The sequence below is a fragment of the Salvelinus namaycush genome, chromosome 35, assembly GCF_016432855.1.
Source record: "Salvelinus namaycush isolate Seneca chromosome 35, SaNama_1.0, whole genome shotgun sequence".
NCBI classification, from domain to species: domain Eukaryota; kingdom Metazoa; phylum Chordata; class Actinopteri; order Salmoniformes; family Salmonidae; genus Salvelinus; species Salvelinus namaycush.
The window spans coordinates 22,561,323-22,587,567 of NC_052341.1; the positions used below are offsets into that span (position 1 = coordinate 22,561,323).

At 42.2% G+C, this 26,245-nt stretch overlaps 2 protein-coding genes across 2 annotated transcripts in view; both read right to left on the reverse strand.

Moving 5' to 3' along the window:
- gas7b (growth arrest-specific 7b) overlaps nucleotides 1-12,915 on the reverse strand; it is a 53,953-nt gene extending 41,038 nt beyond the window's left edge. The window contains exon 1 of the mRNA XM_038975001.1: nucleotides 12,736-12,915. Coding sequence (XP_038830929.1) covers nucleotides 12,736-12,915 — 180 coding nt within the window. The remainder of the gene's footprint in view (nucleotides 1-12,735) is intronic.
- A 958-nt stretch (nucleotides 12,916-13,873) lies between these two features.
- Nucleotides 13,874-25,696, reverse strand: LOC120029641 (myosin heavy chain, fast skeletal muscle-like). Its single transcript, XM_038974928.1, has 38 exons — nucleotides 25,493-25,696; nucleotides 24,679-24,822; nucleotides 23,865-24,021; nucleotides 23,728-23,755; nucleotides 23,524-23,629; nucleotides 23,299-23,391; nucleotides 23,142-23,205; nucleotides 22,962-23,060; nucleotides 22,759-22,862; nucleotides 22,452-22,590; nucleotides 22,166-22,284; nucleotides 21,920-22,069; nucleotides 21,656-21,826; nucleotides 21,255-21,561; nucleotides 21,094-21,158; nucleotides 20,913-21,000; nucleotides 20,252-20,369; nucleotides 20,024-20,147; nucleotides 19,798-19,934; nucleotides 19,424-19,679; nucleotides 18,820-19,062; nucleotides 18,545-18,721; nucleotides 18,303-18,448; nucleotides 18,119-18,209; nucleotides 17,624-18,013; nucleotides 17,306-17,551; nucleotides 17,017-17,213; nucleotides 16,628-16,811; nucleotides 16,383-16,548; nucleotides 16,147-16,271; nucleotides 15,691-15,999; nucleotides 15,282-15,485; nucleotides 15,026-15,151; nucleotides 14,764-14,934; nucleotides 14,442-14,546; nucleotides 14,215-14,310; nucleotides 13,984-14,118; nucleotides 13,874-13,885 (listed from the first exon to the last, which is right to left on the reverse strand). The coding sequence occupies exons 1-38, from the start codon at nucleotides 25,694-25,696 to the stop codon at nucleotides 13,874-13,876; spliced, it is 5,796 nt and encodes a 1,931-aa protein (XP_038830856.1).
- Nucleotides 25,697-26,245: the final 549 nt, after the last annotated feature.

The following is a 26,245-nucleotide window of genomic DNA, read 5'->3' on the forward strand; positions in this document are numbered from 1 at the left end:
CACCCTTTGCCTTGATGACAGCTTTGCACATTTGACATTCTCTCACCAAGCTTTGAGGTAGTCACCTGGAATGCATTTCAATTAACAGGTGTGCCTTGTTAAGTTAATTTGTAGAATGTCTTTCCTTCTTAATGCGTTTGAGCCAATCAGTTGTGTTGTGACAAGGTAGGGGGGTATACAGAAGATAGCCCTATTTGGTAAAAGACCAAGTCCATATTATGGCACGAACAGCTCAAATAAGCAAAGAAAAACGACAGTCCATCATTACTTTAAGACATGTAGGTTAGTCAATTCCGAACATTTCAAGAACTTTGAAAGTTTCTTCAAGTGCTGTCGCAAAAACCAAGCACTATGAAGAAACTGGTTATCATAAGGACCGCCACAGGAACAGAAGACCCAGAGTTACCTCTGCTGCAGAGGATAAGTTCATTAGAGAGTTACCAGCCTCAGAAATTGCAGCCCTAATAAATGCTTCAGAGTTCAAGTAACAGACACGTCTCAACATCAACTGTTCAGAGGAGACTGCGCGAATCAGGACTTCATGGCCGAAATGCTGCAAAGAAACCACTACTGAAGGACACCAATAAGAAGAGACTTCCTTGGGCCAAGAAACACGAGCAATGGACATTATACTGGTGGAAATCTGTCCTTTGGCCTGATGAGTCCAAATTTGAGATTTTTGGTTCCAACCACCATGTCTTTGTGAGATGCAGAGTAGGTGAATGGATGATCTCCGCATGTGTGGTTTCCACCGTGAAGCATGGAGGAGGTGGTGTGATGGTGTGGGGGTGCTTTGCTGGTGACACGGTCTGATTTAAAAAAGGAATCAAGGCACACTTAACCAGCATGGCTGACACAGCATTCTGCAGCGACACGCCATCCCATCTGGTTTGTGCTTAGTGGGACCCATATTTGTTTTTCAACAGGACATTGACCCAACATACCTCCAGGCTGTTTAAGGGCTATTTGACCAAGAAGGAGAGTGATGGCATGCTGCATCAGATAACCTGGCCTCCACAATCACCCGACCTCAACCTTATTGGGTTGGTTTGGGATGAGTTGGACCGCAGAGTGAAGGAAAATCAGCCAAAAAGTGCTCAGCATGTGGGAACTCTTTCAAGACTGTTGGAAAAGCATTCCAAGTGAAGCTGGTTGAGAGAATGCCAAGAGTATGCAAAGCTATCATCAAGGCAAAGGGTGGCTACTTTGAAGAATCTAAAATATATATATATTTTGGTTACTACTACATGATTCCATATGTGTTATGTCATAGTTTTGATGTCTTCACTATTATTATACAATGTAGAAAATAGTACAAATAGAAAAATCCTTGAATGAATACTTTCTTAAAAGCACTGTTTAAAAACATAGGAAACTCACATTTTTGACTGTTCTGGGCCTTTAAAGTGAAAAAGTCCCAGTGAAACTCAGTTAACGTGGAATTGCACTGAAGTATTCCAACATCATATAAGCTCATTCACAGACGACCTACTACAGTTATTCTTAATGACCTTTAAATACATCTAATCCCTCTCTTCAGCTAATCATCAAGATCATGCTTAGCTTAGTCTGGTTTGTTGGTTGGTGATGGGCTGGAGCAAAAGCCTCCACACCCCTCCTGACCAATAAACTAGAGTCTAGTAACAGGCAATGCAAGCAGCTTGAGTCATACTTATTTGACCAGTCATAATTCCATCAACTTGGAATGCTGGAAAGGTGCTATGGAACATACTTTCAGCGCTAACATGCATGCATCATCATCATCATTACACAATCAGACACAACCTGTACACAATTGTTTCTGACTTAATAGTCAACTGGTCATTTTTATCGTTGAAAGGAATGTGAGTCAGCATTCTAGAATGATAAAATGATCTGGGAGGAACAGGGTCTAACATGAATGAATCACCAATATTATACACAAAATGTCTGAGAATCCAAAATAACAGACACATCACCACATTCCCTCACTAATGCTGGGAATAAGAACCCGTGCTGCTTTGATCTTCAACGATGACATCACCAACTTGCAGGAGTCATTTATATAATTGAAGGCAGAAACTGTCCCTCAAGACAGATCGTTCCTTTTCTGTCCCTCTCAGAATTAACTCATTCCATTCAACACTTTCCAGGAAAAGAGAAGAAGAGAGGTTTGCTGCTGGTCCCACAAGGATGGAGAGTATGAAGCAACATCAACCCTGGGTGACTTATGACTCCATGTAATTATACAGAACATTACAGCATCGTACTTCCTTTGATGGTCACTGTGTTATATATGTCCACATCCGCCCTTCAGAAATGTATTTACTTAACTAACCTTGGATATTCCTCTATTTATTAAGAAATGGAGGCGTATAATATTTCGAAACAGAAAAAATTAAATGGGATGGATGTACGAGTGTAAGCGAGCATGCTGTCTTGATGGGGGTAGTGGTCAGAATGTCATAAAAGAGCAACCAAGATGCTTGAACAAAGGAGTAAACCAAAAGCACAATTTTCAGTGTTTTGTGTTTCTAAACCCAATCAACAAGGGTCCAATCACCATTGTTTTCTCCTCGCATGAAAACAAATAAAAGAGAGGTTCAGTAAGGGATCTTAGTGAGTGAAAGTGACCATCACCGAAAGCAAATTTCCTGTAGAAACCCGAGACACCAACTGAGTGTCTGTTTACTTCCCCTTAGTCTGCCTTCTTGTCTGCTTCCATACGTCTGAAACACACACACAGTCCAACGACATGGTGAAACCTCACATTAGCTGGGGAATGTGTAACACAATGTTGGGTCACGTCTTGGTCTTATCAGTAAGGTGACACTAGGGTTTTTCTCCTGCTCTGCAGATAACACTGAGGAAGACAGATGGGAGTGGGCTGTACTCAGTCAGGACACTGATTTCAAGAAAAGAGGACATCATTGGTTCACCCCATTGACATGGTCCGTTTTCTAGACGGCAATATCTCATTGACTGTCTTTGAACACGGTCACTGAGTGAATTTGTCTTCGAACTGCCAGTCAGTAAATCACCGTTCAAAGAGTATATGGGCTCTGTGAACTGGGCTCAACCTTTTAATAACGACACGTGTTGGACCTCAATGTAAAATCTCTAACCCCGCTTCACAACATTGGGAGAGGTCACATCTTGAATTAACGTTCATATGAACCATGCATTGATATCAATGGGGAGTTAGGATTCAGGCCACAATTAGGCACACGGGGATGCAGTGAGTGAGGGAATGAGCACCGCGCACCTGTGTGTGCTGGGAACTAGGAACTTTGACAGCACATGGAGACAGCTTGTCCCGGCATATGCAACATTAAATAATGCACCATGCCAGATGGTTAACCTCGACAACCCCAGACTGCCTGTGGCTCTGCATTCACAGGATGCCAGAACAGCCCCTGGCTAAGAACATATGGTTTCAGCTATGGCTGTCTGGAGAGCAACAACAACAACAATCATGGTTGTCACTGTGAATGGCTGGCTGTCTGTGTTCTGTAGAGCCACAACAATCATGGTTGTCACTGTGAATGGCTGGCTGTCTGTGTTCTGTAGAGCCACAACAATCATGGCCGCCATCATGTTTCGAATACAGTATCTATTCCATTCTAATTTTTGTTGACATGTCGCTTATTCCATAAACCTAGAACCTAGTAAAGTCCCCCAAGTCATAAAGAGAGTTACCGTAAGCTCAAGCTGAGGATCATTTCAACACAAGCCAATGCCATTGATTCATTTTTGCTGAAATAACCAAATCAAGTCACCCGACCTTAGTTAATGATGACTAGTCCCAGTAGTGCTACGAGTACAAACAAACATGCTTATTATAAGAGCAGAGTGGTCCATGGTATGTATGGCATGACAGACACATCCCTGTGACGGTTTACATCCACGTTTCCCACACCCAAAAACACAAACAGCATCTCTTACTATGGAAAAACTAAATAGGTCATAGCTTTCCATTTCAGTGCCACTGGCTCCCCGCCTGGAAAACCAGGAATCATTTGTCAAATTCCCTTCGGAAAAATGGCTGTAAATACCCTGGGCCTGTGGAGGAGGTCAGTGAGAGTATGAAGAGGCATTAAACCATGCCGTTACCCTTTCACCTGAGTTGTAATAGGCTAGCTAAGACCTGAGGAAGAGAGAGAAAGTGTTATGTTGAGAACAAACATTAAAAGGATAGTTCACTCCACAGTCAAAGTATGTCAGAAGTTTTAAGTTTGCTGAAAGTGGTTGAGCTTCCAACGGGGAATATGAACTCTTGGATCCATCTAATTCAATTATACATGTAGGGTGGACACAGACATTTGATATACAGATTTTAAAGTTTTGTATAAATAAATATCTCGACTGGACCTCTGCGTAAAATAAATCACTATTTGTTAACCATATTTTTGTTAAAATAACGTCAAGAAGAGAGAAAACTGGGTTATGGAAGTACTAAAGCTAATTCCCCCAGCCTCACCAGAAATAGTGTAAACATTAGATTGGGTTTCAGACCACCCAATAACAATTATTTTTATATCATATCAATGTCTTCGAGACAAATGAATATAATTTAAAGATGTAAAACTTCTGGCTTGATCAATTGAAAAGATTCTAATATTGAAGTTGAAGAAAAAAAATGTATTCAGTAATGAATTGCAGCAAGTCATTTAAATCTCATTTAGAACAAGACCAAAAATTGTGGGCTTCTGTCTTAGAATGAGATTTTCTATGAGTTTCTCTTCAACTTCCATCTGGGTTTTGACATGAGTTTATTCATGTTTGACAACATAAGTAGGTGATTCACTGAGTAGATACTGAACGGTCAGCAGGTTTGTGAAATGGAGGTCGCCCACTCATGGACTGAGAGGAGAAATGTGCAGCCTCTGTATTAGTGGTCTTCCAGAGTTCCAACAGAGGATTACCAGTCAGGTCCTTGTCCAAAGCTTAGCTGCCCTTACTCATGCCTGAATTACTCATAGTCTCCTGACATGTGGTGGTGTGAGCTCAGTGTGTGTGTGTGTGTGTGCCACAAGAGGTTGGTGGCACCTTAATTGGGGATGGTAATGGCTGGAGCAGAATGGTATCAAATACGTCAAACACATGGTTTCCTGGTGTTTGATGCCATTCCATTCGGACCGTTCCAGCCATTATTATGAGCCGTCCTCCCCTCAGCAGCCTCCCCCCGTGCGTGCGTGCGTGCATGCCTGCGTGTGTGTGTGTGTGTGTTCAGCCTGTCCTCCAGTGACCTCTAGTCAAACATCTGGATGTAGGAAGATGGGGGTATGAGGGTCAGGGTCTGTATGTGAAACCAGCGGTTCTGTTCTAGTTGAGCCAGGGATGGAAGTGTCCAGTACACGACCAGTTATAAGACAACACACCAGAACAGAGGTGGAACAGTATCATGAACCAAGGACAACAAGCCATTACATAGAACATAAAAAAAGTTCCCAGTACACCAACTGTAACAGGTCTTTCAACTGTGGTTTAAATAAGTATATGTTGTTCAGTATACAGAAACATTGAGGTCGCAAACAATGCTGGTGATGATTCTTGAGAATGAGAAATGTTTGGAGTTTTCCAATATTGCCAAATGTTGTACATCCTCAAAGCATCTGAAGTAGCCTTGGGCTGTACAGAGATACGATGTGAACACAAGCCCAAAAATGTGCATATATTTACATGCCAGCATATAGCCACAAACAGGCGCTGGCACACACACACACACACACACACGCAAGCACGCTGACACACAGAGCAGAGGGTACCTCCTAGTCATGAGGGATGGCAAAAATAGTAGCAAGGTACACACTGTCTCTGTTTACTTTGCCTCTCCATCCCCCCATCCCTCTCCCTCCCTCTCACTCTCTTCCACTGTGATCTCTCTATCCCACCCTATCCTGTCCAGTCAGCACATGCAGTGTCAGAGGAACAGAGGTGTGACTGATGGTGGAAGTGTCTGTTTCCTATTATTCACTCATAAATACCTTTACTGTACTCTTATCAGCACCATCATATGTATATACCCAGAGTCCCTTGCCTTCATAGGTCACTACCAATAATTACAATGATGAAGGACTGGTGAATGTTGATGTGTACTTTCAGACCATGCAAAAGCTATACTAAAAGCCAATACGAAATATGGATGCTGTCAGGGTACATTTCCCCCCTCAAATGTAGATAAAAAGGCTCTGGTACACACACATGGTTGTGACTCAGCAAATATGAGCTCTTCACAATCTATCGTCATCCGTTTAACAATGGCTCCCAATGGAGAGTGGAGCAGCCAGCTAACGGCTGTTGCCCAAGACTTCTGAGGCTGCGAAGGAGAAAAGGAGAGAGTTCTCAACCCTGTGAGATCACTCAGCCAGTGACGGGCGGCTAGGGGGCCCAGGCCTCTCTCTCCGGGTGTGAGGAATACAGTCAGAGAGAAACATCTCTCACACACACAGTCACTTAGTCATTACTACCGTAAGACTGTCTAGCAGATGCAAGTGTACAGTGGAAAGACTAACAGTGAAATGAGAGAGGGAGGTGAGATGGAGAGCGAGAGAGAGCTCTGCTTTGGGCTGTAGAGTATGGGAGCAGTAGCAGACGTCTTTATTTAGAAGAGTTTTTTTTTGGTTTAGGGCTATTGTGAGAGCCTGAAGCCACATTCCCAGATGTGCACACACACACACAGAAACTAGACACACATTCAGTCACAATGAGAGAGAAACACAGGCTATGAGACATAAGGAAGCAGACAATAGCAGACAGTGTGTGGTGAGTGCTAGGGTGCTCCCTACGTGCAACAAAGCCCGTTTTGTGCTTCCTCTGCCCATACCAGTTTATGTGGATTGCACAAGACCTGTACCATGCCTTGTAAGTCTCTCTATCCCTCCTCCGGTCTCCTTCTCTAGCCTTACAAATTTAACTGATAACACTGTAGAAGTGACGTGAGACAATTGAGTTAGTGAGGCATGTGGAATGACTCTACTGACTGCTAAGGTCATGCTGTACAGTGGAAGATCATATCTTGTATTCACTAATTTGACAAAGCAAACAAAGAAATACAGACACTTAATCCTTCTACTTGAATACTATCCCAGGTAGGAGATATCAAACTGCATGCAACTACATAGTACCTATACCCTAGTAACTAATTTCCTTTATAAAACAAGGAAAATCCTCATCTGCAGCTACCGTGTAGAGCAGAGTAAACAAACAGTCTGGTTGTTATTCAAAGTAGTCAGAGTAACTACGGTATGATACTGAATAAATACAGATTATATGCACTTTAGTGGAAAGTGTTTACCACAGGTATGACGTCAGCATTGGGAGTGGTGTTTAGAGAGTTGTAGAGTTTTCCCATGTTCCAGGCAGGGAAACACCTGGCAGTGTGGTGTGTAGGGGGGCAGTAGGTCTCAGCAGCTCCCTGACCCTCACATTCCTCTACAGGGGGATTATGCCAGCCTAAATGACCATCTACCTACCCCGCGTGTGCAGAGCCCAGAGTCCTAACACTACACTAGTCCAGCTACAACCACAGATACAGTTTCATAACACAGCTGACTAACCCACTGAGGGAAGGCTTTAAAGGCAGTAATGAGAGAGGGTTTTATTTAACTAGGCAAGTCAGTTAAGAACAAATTCTTATTTACAATGACGGCCTACCGGGGAACAGTGGATTAACTGCCTTGTTCAGAACGACATTTTTTTTTTTTACCTTGTCATCACGGGGATTCGATCCAGCAACCTTTCGATTACTGACCCAACGCTCTAACCACTAGGCTACCTGCTGTAAGTTCCCTTAAGGGAAAAAAACATGAATTCCACATGTGAAGTGTTCCGAAAACACACGTTTTCATGTGGTCCCCTTTTAGTTGAATAAGATCAGATCAGTTGGCCAATTCAGTATATTGCCTGGTTTCATTTACTCATTTGAAAGTTTAACATCAAAACACAACTATCTTTAAAAACATATGCCATATGGAGATTAAGTTGTATGACTATTACACATTTCTATAAATAATATCCGTTACAAAAAACAAAAAAAACGTGTTTTTGGAACACTTCACATGTGATCAAGTTTTCACATGTGTAGTTTAATGTTATCACATGTTGCTTTACTTGTTGTCACATGTTATGACATTAACTTCATATAAGATCCCATGCCTAATTTCAACAGTAGAAAAGTTCTGCCTCCTACTGCTGTTAGTAGACGTGAAAACCTCAACAAGTAAAATGATTTAGTCATTGTTTGAGAGTCAAGGTGAACTCTCTACCCTAGTCTCTACAGATGGTCCCTCTTAGGCCCATCTGCAGAGTTAGGGTTACATATCCATCCACATTAATATTTCAGGAGTAAAGGGGGCGTCCTGATTAGTTATGGGAGTGGTGCCCCAGTAACGCTGACCCTGCCCAGCTGTCATCTAGACTAGAACTGTGGTCTCCATGCCCACACAGCACAGAATATAGCAGGCCTCATTGCCTCGCCATGCCAGCTCCCTCAGTCACGCCAGTGCTGATAATCACACTAGACTGTCTTTGGGTTGGAGATTAGAGCGAGAGTGGGCTACTAAGGAGAGATGAATGCAGGATGCCATTCCATAGCAACTATTGGAATAATAAAATAATAATAACATAGCATGGACACCACAAAACCCAGTAAGTTACACTATAACCTATAGTCTAATCTGTTTTGATTGGAACAGAGGCTAGCTAAAATACATAAGTATAGGAAATGAGCAAAATACATTTACAGTAAGCTGTGAGCTACTTCAAGATGATTAGGCAAAGGAAAGTGACATCACACCAAAGTGCTAATTAGTTTAGTTTAGCGTGGAGACTAAATTGTTTTCTGGTAATAGTCGGTCATTGCCAACTCACCAACGTGGTAAACGGCTGTATATGTAACTAACTATTATACACCGAAATGTTAATGACTCATTCACTCATTCTTCGAACCAATCAAATTCTTTGTCCCCCGGAGAGCCATTTCCATTGGGTGAAATCTGTCATCAATGGTGTGTCTAATTGGTCCATTCATCTAGATTCTACAGCTTTCATTTCCTTTGTCCTTTTTTCCTCATCTCTTCCTCATTAAGCTCCACCTCAATTAGTTTGGCACTAATCAGCAATCACTTGACTTGATGACTCAATGGCATGATCCATGATTCACCGTGCCCTGTTCCACTTCTGTTCATCAGTTAGGTTGTCAAGACCACCAGAGTCACACCGGTACAGTTGAAGTCAGAAGTTTACATACACTTAGGTTGGAGTCATTAAAACTCGTTTTTCAACCACTCCAAAAATATCTTGGTAACAAACTATAGTTTTGGCAAGTCGGTTAGGACATCTACTTTGTGCATGACACAAGTCATTTTTCAAACAATTGTTTACAGACATATTATTTCACTTAGATCACAATTCCAGTGAGTCAGAAGTTAACAAACACTAAGTTGACTGTGCCTTTAAACAGCTTGGAAAATTCCAGAAAAGGATGTCATGGCTTTAGAAGCTTCCGATAGGCTAATTAACATCATTTGAGTCAATTGGAGTTGTACCTATGGATGTATTTCAAGGCCTACCTTCAAACTCAGTGCCTCTTCGCTAGACATCGTGGGAAAATCAAAAGAAATCAGCCAAAATTGGAGACCTCCACAAGTCTGGTTCATCCTTGGGAGCAATTTCCAAACGCCTGAAGGTACCACGTTCATCTGTACAAACAATAGTATAAACACGCAGCCGTCAAAAGCCAGACTACGGTTTGCAACTGCACATGGGGACAAAGATCGTACTTTTTGGAGAAATGTCCTCTGGTCTGATGAAACAAAAATAGAACTGTTTGGCCATAATGACCATCGTTTTGTTTGGAGGAAAAATGGGGAGGCTTGCAAGCCGAAGAACACCATCCCAACGTGAAGCACGGGGGTGGCAGCATCATGTTGTGGGGGTGCTTTGCTGCAGGAGGGACTGGTGCAATTCACAAAATAGATGGCTTCATGAGGCAGGAAAATTAGGTGGATATATTGAAGCAACATCTCAAGACCTCAGTCGGGAAGTTAAAGCTTGGTCGCAAATGGGTCTTCCAAATGAACAATGACCCCAAGCATACTTCCAAAGTTGTGGCAAAATGGCTTAAGGACACCAAAGTCAAGGTATTGGAGTGGCAATCACAAAGCCCTGACCTCAATCCTATAGAAAATGTGTGGGCAGAACTGAAAAAGCGTGTGAGAGCAAGGAGGCCTACAAACCTGACTCAGTTACACCAGTTCTATCAGGAGGAATGGGCCAAAATTCACCCAACTTATTGTGGGAAGCTTGTGGAAGGCTACCCAAAACGTTTGACCCAAATTCAACATTTTAAAGGCAATGCTACCAAATACTAATTGAGTGTATGTAAACTTCTGACCCACTAGGAATGTGATGAAAGAAATTAAAGCTGAAATATATAATTCTCTACTATTATTCTGACATTTCACATTCTTAAAATAAAGTGGTGATCCTAACTGACCTAAGACAGGTAATTTTTACTCGGTTTGAATGTCAGGAATTGTGAAAAACTGAGTTTAAATGTATTTGGCTAAGGTGTATGTAAACTTCCGACTTCAACTGTATATAAAACCATATAGACAACGGGTAGACTCATACTGATATAGAAAAATACCAATTTCAGCACTTTACTGATGTTAGGGGTGGAACCCCTCTTTAACCACCCTGTCCTAAACATCTCATAACATCATAAAATGACATTACCTCTGTCTCTTAGTCAATCAGTGAGCTTGGAAAATACACAAAAGGACAGGAAACAGTTCCTCAATCAAACACAGCTGTCATCCCTCACCCAGTGATCACTGCTATAGTAACAGCAAATGTATAGCTTATTATCACCATCCCCTTTAATGTACTCACATCTGAAAGTAGCCGGCAGGGCCCAATTATATTACACATTCTCCAGCTTCCATAAGAATAACACAAAAATAAAGTCTACAAGTTAAAGTTAAAAAAAAAATAAAGTTATGAACATCTCATCATAAAATATGAACTGAATGCCTTCTGTGTTGTATTTGTTTGTTCAAATGAAGGCAGTATCTATCTATACAAGGAGGTTCCTGGGGACTGTGTGGATCTGAGGGTCTGTCAAGGCGAGCACAGGCCTGATGACAGGTTTTCTGTTGAATGATTCATCAAAGTTTGAAGAAGAAGAAAAAAGAAGAATAGACTGTTTGGAGAACAAAGCCTCGTCTGCCGAAGATGACAATGGAGCGTGTCTCAGAGAGATCAAAGCACCGCACTGTAAACTACGCCAGCGGTGAAAACACACATTCCCCCGATTCTGTCGTTGAAAACACCTTGGTCTGAATTGATGATATGACTGTTTCTAGGTGCGTTTTCCTCTTGTATGAATTCATGTAGAAAAATGCCTGGCTAGTTTGATTGGTCGACTAAAATAAGGAAGTTTCTATTGTGGTTCTTCCATTCAGATCTATATGCAAGAGCCAAGTCAGCATTAGTAGCAATCATTTGGTAACTCATTCGGAAGAACTTCCTGTTTCTACACACTTCTACATCAGTGTTTCAAATGAAATGTTGATGGTGCAACACACATCCTAAACCTGAGCCAATGAAACTAACTATTCAAGTAATTTCCTTCAATGCAGCCTCCACCTGTTGCACACCCAGTATCAGGTCGTGTCAGAGCTGCTTCCCACTTCTCCTTATCTGTAAAAATAGAGATGTACACTACTGTACCAAGTACCAGATTCCAGACCTCCCTGTATGTACATGTACAACCTCTATCAAGAGATCTGACCCTTTATGATAAAAGGTGGATGTTCACATGCTCTGGAACTACAGGGTCACTGGTGATTTGGCAGTTCCCCTTCAAGCGCTACACAACTACATCAACCTGGTATTTTGAATGACCGATTGAGGTGTGTTGAGGACCAGCTGCCTCGGCCAGCCGGCCAGCCCACATCCTACAGATCTACTCCCATCTGCCCATCTCATTTCTGATCCAGTGATTTACTGTGTCCGCGAGTGTGAACATTGGGCTAGTGTCCATTTCCTTTTGCCAATTGTTGATAAAACAAGTAATTAGCTGTGTGTTTTCTTGTCACTCTTGGCTAAAACCTGATTCAAGACAGTCTTTGCCAAGGATTTCCCTGCCCTTCTGTGAACCTTGTGTTCACCTGCATACTGCAAAAGCGCGTGTTTGTGCGTACTTGTGACCTTGCTGTGACAGAGCAGTGTGTTCCCCCAGTAAACTGCCCCGTGCACTCATGCAGACAGACACAGGCAGGAGACCTGAGAATTCCAGTGGAATGTGTCAGGAATGAGGAAGTGTGGTGGAGGCCTCAGAAGAGTGGACAGGGGTGGGGAGGCTAGCTCTCAAGCTGATGAACACCAATAGGAAAACTGTTTAAAACCCTAGTCGCCTCTGAAACAAATCTCCACATCTGTTAGATACCAGCCATGGGTGTGAATGTGGGGTTATGTGGATATGAGAGTGGACATATGTATTTATCACAATGTCAAAATATCTGAGTGTGTTATTTAAGTGTAAAGACATATTGACTCTTTATGATGACGTTATTTCATTGGGTAATATAGTAAGCATCATAAGAACTCTTACTACTTCATTAGGTCATACTAAGTATACATTTCACTCCAAACTCAAAGGGAGAGAAAAAAAGTGTTTATTTTGTTGGTATTTGTTTCACCATTGGTATTGTACCATTTATTGATCTGAGAGTGGACATTCAGACTTACCTCTAAGACCTGAACATAACTTGCTGGGAACCATCCCCTGACTCCATCCAGCTCTCCTTCCCACCAGCCGCCTGGCAATGGCTGAACTATCTTTAGGATTTCTCCAACTTCAAAAGTCAAACCCTGCTGATGTTGGTCCCCGCTGAAGGAGTATAAACTTTTGCAGTAAGATCCAGACATCGTTATCTTCTCCGGTATAACGTCGGGTCCGCGCGTAGATTCACACAGACTGATCCCCTTCCTCGAGATTCACTTGGCTCTTTCTTGTCAAACTTGTAATGTTGATTAGTTACCGCATCAATGACAACAATCCAACATGTTGCGAATCTGGTTAAAGTACTTTCTGAGTGAATGAAAAGGTATCCCTTGTCAAAAGAATCCTGTAAAATCCTGAACACAGCGCAGATGCGTTCTGAGCGTGTGTATATGGGCGCTTCTCCGTTTGTGTGAACTCCCTTTCGCAAACTCCACAGTCAAGTCTGTGCTCCTTCAATTCCTATTGCGCTTTTCTATGAGATAACTCGGTACTCGCTTCCGTTTTTTGCACATGAGTTATGTTGTGGGGATTAGTAATCAATTAGCAACTTTCACCAAGGCTGTGCCTATTGAAATGTAATGTACTTTGTCAATTGAATCACTTCTCCAAGACGCGATTGTTTATGAAGGGTTGACAAGGCGACCGTGTAAAATAATGTGACTTTGCCATAACGTGAACTGTTGAAAAGGAGCTCCACCGATCAATGATATGCACGTCCAATGAATGCAGCTACGTAGTCATACTTTTTGAATGTGTGCCACAATTTATTTTGCAATTAAACGTAGTGCAGAACTCACAATCATGGTAGGCGAGCCTATGCTCTTTGTAACATACAGCATAGCCATATTTATTAGGTCGAAAATCATCTTAGTGTCGCAATCTAGAAAATACAACGGGTGTTAACCACAAGGCGGCGCCAATATACTTCAGGTAGAAATGGACTATTCTTTCCAAAGGAGCTTATATCATAGGTCTACTACACACAAAACCCATATTATGTGAGTTTAATAATACAGCACATACAGTGAGCCAAGCATGCATAGTACATAAGTCATTAAAAACTCTTATTTTAGGAGTCTTCTGAGTCATATCTTCTCTTCACTATTCTTTGCTCTGTTTGGAGAAAAGAAAGATTTGATATCATTCACTACCTATGAATACTGTGGCATTACTAAACAAAATTTACTGTAAAGGTATCATTTCAAACAAACCGTTGAGCCCATGTCTCTGCTCTTGGCTCTCATCTTGTTGACCTGGGACTCAGCGAGATCAGCCCTCTCGGATGCCTCCTCCAGTTCATGTTGCACTTTCCTGAACTTAGTCAGGTGGGTGTTAGCCTGCTCTTCCTGTGGAGAAATTAAGCATCAACAAGGTCAACATAATCAAATAAATATGCAGACATTTTGAATTGGGGTATAGATCACAAATGAAATTTTTCTTACAGCTTCCTCAGCCTGGCGTTTGTATGCCTTTACTTTCAGCTGCAGCTTGTTCACCAGGTCCTGGAGTCTGAAGACATTCTTCTTGTCCTCCTCTGCCTGGAAAATATTATTATTATTACCATTTTGTCTTCATCCACCTACCCCACATCATCGTCATCATCATAACCATCATTATCATTAAACTACTGTAGTAGTGGTAATATCAATGCAATATGGTAATCCTCTACCTGGTAGGAGAGTTCCTTGACTCTCCTCTCATATTTCCTGACTCCTTTGATGGCATCAACTCCCATCCTCTGCTCAGCCTCCAGTTCTCCCTCCAACTCTCGCACCTGCAACCCAGAGGGTCAAAGGTTGGAATGTCACTCAAATATATTTGTTTAATTAATATGCACTTCTTTTGAAAAATCAATTTGAAATTCAGATGCAGAGTTATTATAGCCTAGAGATTTTCCTACCGCTTGTACTCAGTCGGCTAATCCTCTGGATATCATCCATTTGAGAGCTATGCATTTGCATATCAAAAGAGAATAGCTGTTATTGACTCACCCTGGTCTCCAGTTTCTGGAGTTGCTTCTTGCCTCCCTTCATGGCCAAGTTCTCAGCCTCGTCCAGACGGACCTGCAGGTCCTTGACTGTGACCTCCAGGTTTTTTCTCATCCTCTCCAGGTGAGCGCTGGTGTCCTGCTCCTTCTTCAGCTCCTCAGCCATCATGGCTGCCTGCATTGGCACACAGAGAACAAGGACAAACAGGATTGAAAGAGGGATGTCTATGACAGTGTACTCAGTGAAACCTCTGGTTGTCACTCACTTCCGTGATTGCCTTCTTGGCTTTCTCCTCTGCATTCCTGGCCTCCTGGACAGCATCCTCAACCTCAGCCTGGAGTTGGGTGAGGTCAGCATCCAGCTTCTTTTTGGTGCTCATCTGGTTGATGTTCTGAAACAGAAGTTCTTAAACTTGAGAAGTTCTTCCTGACTTGACCGATGAGAATAGATCAGGCCTCAACTGTAATTTACATGATTATATTTCCTTATAAATATGATGTAAATAAGCCACTGACACTAACCTGGGAATGCAGCAGCCCCACTCTCTCACAGGCATCAGTCAGCTCCTGCTCGGCCATCTTGCGGCTCCTCTCCGTCTGCTCCAGGGCAGCCCTCAGCTCCTCCACTTCGGCCTGCATCAGGGAGCTCCTGCGCTCTACCATGGCTGCCTGGTCCCTCAGGTCCTCTTGGCTACGCAGAGCCTCATCCAGGTGCAGCTGGGCATCCTGGCAAACCAGTCACAACCATGTCTTGATTAGTTCTATGAAGCTGCAACTGAAGTGCAGCAAGGAAGTAGAGTTGTGGATCCTACTTCTAACACCAATTCAGCGAAGTTGGGGATAGTGCTACTACCATGCTCTGTTATGATGCCACACATTACCCTGCTCCAAAATTCATCACATGGCTGTTTGCAGTAAAAGTGACCCTCACCTTAAGTTGTCCCTGGACATTCCTCAGCTGTTTCTGGGCCTCAGCAGACTGCCGGTTGACATGGCTCAGCTGGACCTCCATCTCGTTAAGATCAGCCTCCATTTTGCGTTTGAACCTGAGAGCATCATTCCTGCCCCTGACCTCAGCTTCCAGAGTGCTCTGCATGGACTCGATCAACCTCTGACTGTTGCATTTTAGCTTATCCATCTCCTCGTCCTTCTCCGCTAGCTTCCTGCCCACTTCGCCTTTGACCTGGGCCAGCTCCAGGTGCACACGTAGGATCTTGGACTCCTCGTGCTCCAGAGAGGCCTGAGGGAGATACGGGTGGTGATTGAAGAGCACTTGCATTGAAGTGTACATGTAACTATAAAGAGTACAACCTACCAGGTTTCATGCGCAGAACTGAACTGAACCACACCAACTTTACTCATCTACAGTATTGTTGAAACACGGTACCTCTGCTTCCTCAAGAGCTGTCTGGATCTCTGCTTTCTCAGTCTCTATAATCTTCTTGGCCTTCTCCACTTCATGGATGCTCTTCACAGTCTCAACAAGCTGATCACGCAGGCCTGTGACCTCCTCTGGTGATCAAATAGAAAAACAGAGATTTGGTCTATAATTTTATCAGTTGCCTTTGCCTATAGGATACGTTTTAAAGTCTAAGAATGACAAAACCACAGTCTCAGCCATACGCTGCAGCGTCTTGTTCTCTCTCTTCATGGCTTCCAGCTGATCCAGACATTCCTCGTAAGAATTCTTCATTTTGAAGAGCTCAGTGCCCATAGCACGAGACCCTTTCTGGGAACCTTCCAGCTCAGCCTGACTCTCCTCATACTTCTGCTTCCATTCAGCCAAAATCTGAGGAGACAAAAAGTTTGTTACCAAGAAATAGACCTCAACTTAAAATGATTTGAGTCCTCTCCAAGTCATTTAATACCTTGTCAAAGTTCTTTTGCCTTTTGTCCAGGTTAGCGGCCCAGGCATTATTTTTCTCCTGATCAATCATCAGGTCCTCCACCTCTCCCTGCAGCCTCTGCTTGCTCTTCTCCAGAGAGGAACACTTAGCGTTCACAGCCTCAATTGTCTCTTCAGCATCCTGAAGACGCAGGGCAAGCTTCTTCCTAATAGATCAATGAAAAGTTATAGAGAGCCATAGATAGAGATTTCAGCAAACGCTGCTATATATTAAGAAATAGAATGGTCTCTATATTGTCATCACCAGTTTCAAAAAAACACTGTATGTAAATCAGAATATCTTTGCAATTGAATGTTTGGTGTCGGCATGAGAGCCTAACACTGTATATCTACAGGTCTGACTAATCATACTTGGCCTCCTCCAGCTCTTCTGTTCTCTGGATGGCATCAGACTCGTATTTGGTTCTCCACTGAGCCACCTCTCCATTGGCCTTGGATATGCCGTGCTGCAGCTCTGCCTTGGCCTCCTGCTCCTCCTCGAACTGCTCCCTCAGCAGGTCACAGTCGTGGCGGGACGATTGGAGGACATGGGCTAGGGCATTTTTGACCTGCAAACACACCCAGTAAGGGAAACGTTTAGTATATGTCTTAATGTTTGTTTGATGTGATGCGGACATTTGAATCAGTTGTGTTTCTGTACCTTAAGCTCCTCTTCAGCCAGCCTCTTCAGTTCATCCACCTTCGAAGTCAAAGCCTGTTTGCTTCTGGTCAGCTGGGATACCAGCGATTCTCTCTCCTCCAGCTGACGAGAAAGCTCGCCACTCTCTGTTTGGAATCTTGCTTTTTGGACAGTGATGTCAGTGACGTTTCGCTGACTTTCGTCGCTTTTGGCCTTTAGCTCGCTGATTTGATCTTCAAGGCTTCGGCACATTTTCTCCAGGTTACTCTGGCAGAACAAAACATTCTTTATAGCCACAAATATAGGTTTGAAAATGTGCAATAAATCATGTTAACTTACCTTCAATTTGGACACCGACTCCATGTTGCTGACCAGGTCACTGATCTCCATTTTGTATTCTCCCTTCTCCTTCTCCAGCTTCTGTTTGACTCGCTGCAGGTTGTCGATGTGCTCTCCCATCTCGGCCATACTTTCTGCATGTTTCTTACGCAGGGCAGCAGAAGTAGCCTCATGGTGCAGAGTTGACTCCTCCAGGTCTCGTCTCAGTTTCTGAAACTCGGCCTCTCGCTTCTTGTTCATCTCAATCTGAGCAATGGTGGCTCCACCAGCTTCTTCAAGCCTCTCACTGATCCCCTCAAGTTCCCTGGCGAGATCAGACCTCTGTTTCTCCACCTTAGCCCTGGCAGCACGTTCAGCCTCAATCTCTTCTTCCAGCTCCTCAATACGGGCCTGGAAAAAACAGAACAGTTGATTAAAAAAAAACATTGGATGCATTGTTGGCAGTTGCACCACATATCAACATCATTGCTTGAAACATTTGTTGCATTTTGATACCTGATGTTCCTTTAGTTTCTTCTGCAACTGGGCACCAAGGGCTTGCTCATCCTCCATTTTCCCAGCAAGATGACAAATTTCAAAGTCTTTCCTATAAGTTACATATTAATTGAAAGTTGTTAAAATGTGGATAAAACTTGATCCACTAGAATGTATACAGTATGTAAGAAGTATTTAATCTTACTTCTTCTGCTTTTCATCCGTTTGCTGTTTTTCATTCTCCAGATCCATTATGGATTCCTGGGCATGTTGTAAATCTCCCTCAAACTTCTTCCTGGATCTCTCAAGGTCCATGGAATGTTTCTTCTCTTGTTCAAGAGAGCCCTCTAGCTGTAAAATCACATGGAATAATTTTAAGAATATACCAAGGTTAGGACGTCATGAGTAGGCAGTAGGCCTATGATGTACTGGACTTGTCAAACTCACGTCGTCCACTTGCTGTTCCAGCTTGACCTTAGCTTTGGTCAGAGTGTTGACTTTGTCTTCCTCTGCCTGGAGATCATATAAGACTTGCTGGTGGGCTTCTTGGAGGGCTTTCTTCTCCTTGGATACTTTAACAATGGTTTCATCCAGCGTTGACACTTCTTCAGTCAAGTTTTTCACCTGTTCACACAAACACAGAAACACAAAAGTGAACAGTTCTCATACTGATAAAATATATAGCTTCAATGTAGACTTTATGCCGGGGAAGTTTCTTTAACCTTGTTTTCCGTGGCATGTTTCTCTTTCTCCACTTTAACCAGGGTGAGCTCCAGATCATCAATGTCCTTCTTTAACTCAGAACACTCGTCCTCCAGCTTCCTCTTCCTGGCGGTCAGCTCAGCGTTTATCTCCTCCTCATCCTCCAGCCTCTCACTCAGCTCTTTAGCTTTGACCTCCAGCTGGATCTTGTTCTTGACGAGACTCTCACATCTCTCCTCCGCATCTGAAAGGTTCTCACTTTCCTACAGAATTATTTTCAAAACATGTTTAAATCAAATATTATATTTATTTGTTACCGGTAACTTCACAATTTACCAGTAATCTACCAGAATTCTGGAAACTTTAAAGGATTATAGCTAATTTTCATAACATGTAAAATATATACAATTAGAAAATAAGATGTTTTAAAAATGAAAAATAGAATGACAAAGCTGTAAAACATTATCCTAAATATAACCCATCAACTTAGTGAATACCGTTGGTGTTTAATATGAGGGTTTCAACATAAAATAACCTTTATATTTTGACATGCTTTTATTTATTTTACAATGTCAATATAGCTTTGTTGTACATTTTTTGGGGCCTAACTGGTGAATAACATACCGAAGCTACTTGTAACTGAAGATCGTTATTTTCCTGCAGAAGGGAGACCATTTTCTCCTCTAGTTCCTTCTTCTTGGCTTCAGCCTTGGCCAGGTTCTCCTTGCACTTGGCAAACTCTTCCCTCATGGTGGCCATTTCCTTCTCTGTCTCAGCACTTTTCAGCAGGGGCTTGATCTTGAAGTACAGCTTCATCCATGGCCAGTGTTTCACGTTCATGAAGGAGCGGATGTTGTACTGGACGATGAAGATAGATTCTCTGTGTGAGGAATAAGTGGTTATTACATCATCCCCATGGTCAGAAAAATGAAATATTATAGCTTCACAGATAATTAGTCAAGCAGATCAGTCCTACTGAGTCAATTGAACAGTCTTACCTTCGCTCCATCATCTTTTTGAACTCCTTCCTCATGACGAAGCCTCTGCAGAGCGCTTGAGTCATTGTAACCAACGCTGCCAGCTTCTCATCTCTCATCTCCTCCAGAGTTCCCAGCAGCCCAGCCTTAAAAAACACCTGAGAGACAAAAATACATAGTTGGGCCGTAGAATAGGATTTAGATTGACTGCCAATGTTAATAGTGAACAAAATTGGGCTCCTCTTACCTTGGTGTGCCCAAATTTGTACTGAGTGTGGTCCACATCAATTGACCCCAAGAGCCTCTCTGAAGCTTTCTTGTTGTCAATGAACTGGCCATCGGGGATAACACTGGCATTCAATACTTTGTACCTGTTACAAACATGAAAGATATATACTTTAGGTATGTTGTATTTTTTTCAAAGGATTTAAATGCATAGCATTTTTGGTGAACTACCATGGGAATGATTGTATACCTTTGCTTGAAATCCCCATACAGGATTCTGCTCGGGAAACCTTTTCTGCAGATTCTGATACCTTCTAACACACCATTACACCTCAGCTGGTGGATCACCAAGGCATTCTCCATGAGACCTAAGATGTACAAGATTTTGGCTGCATTTTATCTGAAGAGAATGATTGTTAACTGCCATAGTGAGCTCCAAAAGTTTTGGGACAGTTACACATTTTTTGTTGTTTTGGCTCTGTACTCCAGCAATTTGAATTTGAAATGACTATGAGGTTAACGTGCTGACTGTTAGCTTTAATTTTATGGTATTCTCATCCATATCGGATTAACCATTTCGAAATTATAACTTTTGTTTTACATAGTCCACCCATTTTAGGGGACCAAAAGCATTGGGACAAATTCACTTATGTGGATTAAAGTGGTCCAAAGTTGAGTATTTGGTCCCATATTCCTAGCACGCAAAGATATTTGTGCGTCTGTAACTTTCTCACTCATCATTATTCACAATTCTTTCAGGATTATCCGTAATCATGGTAGCATCCACATCCATGTAGAAGTGTTTTACAATACATTTTACAATTAAACAAAACAAAAAATTCACTGTCCCATTACTTTTGGAGCTCACTCCATCTCGTACATACACTCAGTAACCAATGCTTTAGTGCTACCTGGAGTCTTTGACTCGTTGGGAATCAAGCAGCGCACAAAGTGAGGATGAGTGCATCTGAGGTTTGTCATCAGCTTGCCCAAGTTCTCCTGTGGGATGATAGTAACGTGTTTGAGTGGAACGTTTGAGTCTCAATACCTCATTTGTAGTCATCATTTTCACTACTTGATGAATCCCCCTACCCTAAACAAGGCAGACACTGTTTGGAAGGAGCCCCCTTTCTTCTTGGCACCTTTCTTGCTAAGATCTGTCAATGAAACAAGCAAGAGTTGTGTGAATATCTATAACACCATGTTGTGTATACAAGACCATGTTTGTAGAGGTAAAGTTATAGATCCCATACCATCGGCTTGTGTAAAGCTTGCATATAAGAGAGACAGCAGTTTAACTGCAGACTTCTGATACAGCTGGACCACAGACTCGTTCAGCGGGTCCTTGTTCTTGTCCAACCATCCACAGATGTTGTAGTCTACAGTTCCGGCATAGTGCATCAGGGAGAAGTGGGCCTCGGCCTTGCCTTTGGCAGGCTTGGGCTTCTGAAAGCAGCCAGTCTTTCCCAGATGCTGGTCGTACAGCTTGCTCTTGAAGGTGGTGTCTGAAGCCTTGGGGAACATGCACTCCTCTTCAAGGATAGAAAAGATGCCCATTGGCTGTAGTGGAATGAGGTTGATAAGAGGTTGATACGAGATACAACAGTAGTGTAAATTCTTCTCATCTGACGTTAAATATTCCCATTACACTTACCTTCTCAATGAGCTCAATGCAGGCAGCCAAGTCCATTCCAAAGTCTATGAACTCCCACTCAATTCCCTCTTTCTTGTACTCCTCTTGTTCCAGCACAAACATGTGGTGGTTGAAAAACTGTTGCAGTTTTTCGTTGGTGAAGTTGATACACAGCTGCTCCAGACTGTTGTACTGTAGAAAGTATTTGATTGACATACTGTATTTCAATGTTACAGAGACTGTATCATTAGATGAAGTACTGTGCTGAGGACATTCAATACTTACATCAAAGATCTCAAACCCAGCGATGTCCAGGACACCAATGAAAAACTGCCTTGGCTGCTTGGTGTCCAACATCTGGTTAATGCGGATAACCATCCACAAGAACATCTTCTCATAGATGGATTTTGCCAGGGCCATAACTGAATTATGGACCTAAAAGTTCAACAATAATACAACAGAATTGGAATAATCATAATGGACTGATTGATATGCATTTATTGGTAATATTGAATAGATATGATTTTTCACCTGCTGGACTGTCTGTCCCTTGGTGACATATTCATTTCCAACCTTCACTCTGGGGTAGCAGAGCGCTTTCAGCAGGTCTGCAGAATTCAGGCCCAGGAGGTAGGCAATTTTGTCAGCCACTAAAACAATGACAGGAGCCGCAGAAGAGTTATAACATCTCTATTACTTCAAGTTGACCACCCTCAAGGGACCATCACTGAGATGAGTCACATGTTGTACTTTTCAGAGTAGGTGTATATATACAGTATATTCATAGTATGTATACATATCCAAAACCCATGTTTACCCTCAGTGCCGTCTGGCTCTGCTTGCTCCTCTCTCGGCTTCTGCTTGAACTTCATGTTCCCATGATGCATCACAGCACCTGTCAGCTTGAAGATGCCCATCTTTTCATCCAGCGTGAAGCCCAAGATATCAATAGCAGTCTAGTAGCCAAATCAATCAGATATAAGTAGATTCAATGTTAATAGAAGAGTAGGAAACAATATATATACTATAAGTAGATTCCACATCATGTTGTATTATGCTAATCGCATTATGGTAAATGTGCAAACATAATTTGCCAAGTTATTTGTCAAATCAAGAAGACCTACATCGGTGGCGACCAGTTCATCTTTGTCTACGATGCTGGTCACAGTGATCTGCCCCTGACTGATCATGGGGAAATCATATGGGTTGGTTGTGATGAGCAGCATCTCTGTGGAGATGAATATAGTCATTAGTGATTTAAAATTCAATACTCAGCATTAATGTCAGGATGGACCATTGGCAATACCATTAATCATGTGATCCTTACCTATCAGCTCTGGCTTGTGGTTGGTCATTACTTGATAGAAGATGTGATAACTTCTCTCATCAGCGAGCTGGAATGTCACTCTGGACTTTTCCAGCAAGTCTGGGGAAAGAGTCAAGAGTGTCAATGCCTTCCATAACCTCTAGTCTAGACCATGCACAGAAACATACAGCATAGACTCACATGTCTCAATGTCAGCTGATGCTAGCTTTCCAGTGGTTCCAAAATGAATCCTGATGAATTTACCCTGTTTGGAAAATAATCATTTATGATTCCTGGTTTGAACTGTAACATGTCTTTAAGAATTATATTAAAGGTAACGGTAATAGGCTCAACTTACAAATCGCGAGGAGTTGTCGTTCCTCACAGTTTTGGCATTCCCATAGGCCTCTAGCAGGGGGTTGGCTGCAATGATTTGATCCTCCAGCGAGCCCTGTAGAATAATAGCTTACACTTTACTTCACAAACCACTATTTATCTGATACTTACTTGTTAAAATGACTATTACATACATTTGAACTAGGTTTTTGTCAGCTGGCACCAGCCTGGTATCACAGGGCCTCACCTGCATTTTGCCACTGGTAGATTCTTTCTTCCCAGACACTGCGATTGTCGCAAAGTACTGGATGACACGCTTAGTGTTCACAGTCTTCCCTGCACCAGATTCTCCACTGAGTTCAGATAAATAAACAAGGTTGGGAAAAGAATAAGATAGGTAAGATAAGTGGTAAAAAAATATGACGGTTTGTTAATATAGAATGCAACTTACGTGATAAGGACAGACTGGTTCTCTCTGTCTGTGAATAAAAATATTTTGATGAGAGGGTTTAATGAGGGGGATATATTGACATAATCAGGTAATTCTGCTGAATAAGGTTTTCCATTGCAGCCAAATATCAACCTTACCAGTGAGCATGAACTGATATGCGTTGTCAGAGACAGAGAAGATATGAGGCGGGGCTTCCATGCGTTTCTTCCCTCTGTAGGCCACTACCACCTCCTGGTTGTAGACTGGTAACCACTTATAGGGGTTTACAGTAACACAGAACAGCCCAGAGTAGGTCTGAAACACAGTTTAGTAACCAATTACTTTTGGCTCATCTCATTGATATTGTATTGGAGTGAATGATAAAGAATTGTACATACTACAGTGGTCTAAAGTACTTAAATAAAAATACTTTATAGTACAACTTAAGTCGTTTTTTGGTGTACGTTTACTTTAGCCAACTTTTACTTCACTACATGCCTAAAGAAAAGAATGTACTTTTTACTCCATACATTTTCCCTGACACCCATAAGTACTTGTTACATTTTGACAGGAAAATGGTCCAACTCACGCACTTATCAAGAGAACGTCCCTGGTCATCCCTACTGCCTGATCTGGTGGCCTCACTAAACACAAATGCTTCATTTGTAAATTATGTCTGAGTGTTCGAGTGTGCCCCTGGCTATCTGTAAATGTAAAAAAATATATATAATAATTGTGCTTTCTGGTTTGCTTAATATAAGGAATTTGAGAGGATTTATACTTTTACTTTGATACTTAAGTATATTTAAAACCAAATACTTTTAGACTTTTACTCAAATAGTATTTTACTGGGTGACATTCACTTGAGTCATTTTTATATTAAGGTATCTTTACTTTTACTCAAGTACTGTATGACAATTGAGTACTTTTTCCACCACTGACAGTACGTAATGTCAAGCAGTCTAGACTCACGTAGATCATCCATACTGCGTAACGCTCTTTGAGGTTATACAGCACAGTGGCCTCGTTGAGGTGGGTCATCATGGCCATGTCCTCAATCTTATCAAATTTAGGAGGATTCATTGGATACACATCATCCTCCGTCACTGTTACACCCTTGGAAAGTTAGACATGAGAGTTATTAACATGTAGTACTACTTCTGTTAATTACTAACATATTGTATTATCTATTATTACAATGTACACTACATTATACAAAACATTAACACCTGCTCTTTCTATGATAAAGACTGGCCAGGTGAATCCAGGTGAAAGATATGATCCCTTATTGACGACACTTAAATCCACTTCAGTGTAGATGAAGGGGAGGAGACAGGTTAAAGAAAGATTTTTAAGCCTTGAAACAGTTGAGACATGGATTGTGCATATGTACCATTCAGAGGGTGAATGGGCAAGACAAAAGATGTAAGTGCCTTTGATTGGGGTATGTTAGTAGGTGCCAGGCACACCGGTTTGTGTCAAGAACTGCAACGCTGCTGGGTTTTTCCACACTCAACAGTTTCCTGTGTGTATAAAGAATGGTCCGACACCCAAAGGACATCCAGCTAACTTGACAAAACTGTGAGAAACATTAGAGTCAAAATGGGCAAGCATCCCTGTGGAACGCTTTAAACACCTTGTAAAGTCCATGCGCAACGAACTATGGCTGTTCTGCGGGGGCAAAAGGGGGGGGTGCAACTCAATATTAGGAAGGTGTTCCTAATGTTTGGTATACTCAGTGTAGTAATACTGTCTATATTATTTACTTGTGGAGTCAAACACTCACTTGTCCACCAGTAATCTTTACAGTGACTTTGCCACCGTCTCTCTTCTGGATGTTGCCTTTGAGGTACAGCTCTTTGCTGTTGGTCACATAGCAGGCTGTCTTGGCATCAAATGGGATGTTCTGAGCGGCAATCCTCTCTCTCTCCGGTTTCCGGAGGTATATGGCTGCCTCGCCGAAAATGGCCATCTCTGCGTCCGTACTCATGGCTGGGCTTTTACTGTGAAGAGAAAGCAGAGTTTCAAAATAAGTCCAAAGAATTCACTTTCTCTGATGGAGAGACATCCAGTGACAGGAATCAATTAAAAGGACCAGCTGAGAGAGGACTGTAAAATAAAGCGTCTTCAACCTTACCCAAATCCAGACTCACTGAGAAAAGGTTGCTGTTTTGTTTCACTCACCTGAGGAGATATAGGAACCATTCTTTTTTTATTCATTTTTGAATGAAATAAAACATTTGAAAACATCATAATGGAACCTTTTGCTGATAAAAAGCTTTAGCATAGACAGTCAGTAGTGCACAAACCTCTATAGGAGAGGGTTTAATATTACTCACCAGAGTTCTCCCTCAGACGGATCCCTCAGTAATCAAAGGGACTCACTGGAGCGGCTTTTATTGAGATAATTTGGGTCGCCCCTCAAATCCTTCCCGTTGTTTTGGGCATGGAAAAGTAAGCCACCCCCCTGATTAGTTCTCTGTCATCTCTCATTATGGGGCTTATTCTGGGATCTAGTGGCATGGTGGCCAGACAATGG

Excerpts from the sequence above, each read along its gene's own strand:
- LOC120029641 (XM_038974928.1), bottom strand. The coding sequence starts at position 25,696 with ATGAGTACGGACGCAGAGATGGCCATTTTCGGCGAGGCAGCCATATAC. Across the intron at positions 18,014-18,118 it reads AGAAACTAAAGGAACATCAG|GCCCGTATTGAGGAGCTGGA; the intron begins GTATCAAAATGC and ends TGTTTTTTCCAG. Across the intron at positions 17,552-17,623 it reads AGTCGGTGTCCAAATTGAAG|AGTAACCTGGAGAAAATGTG; the intron begins GTAAGTTAACAT and ends TTGTTCTGCCAG.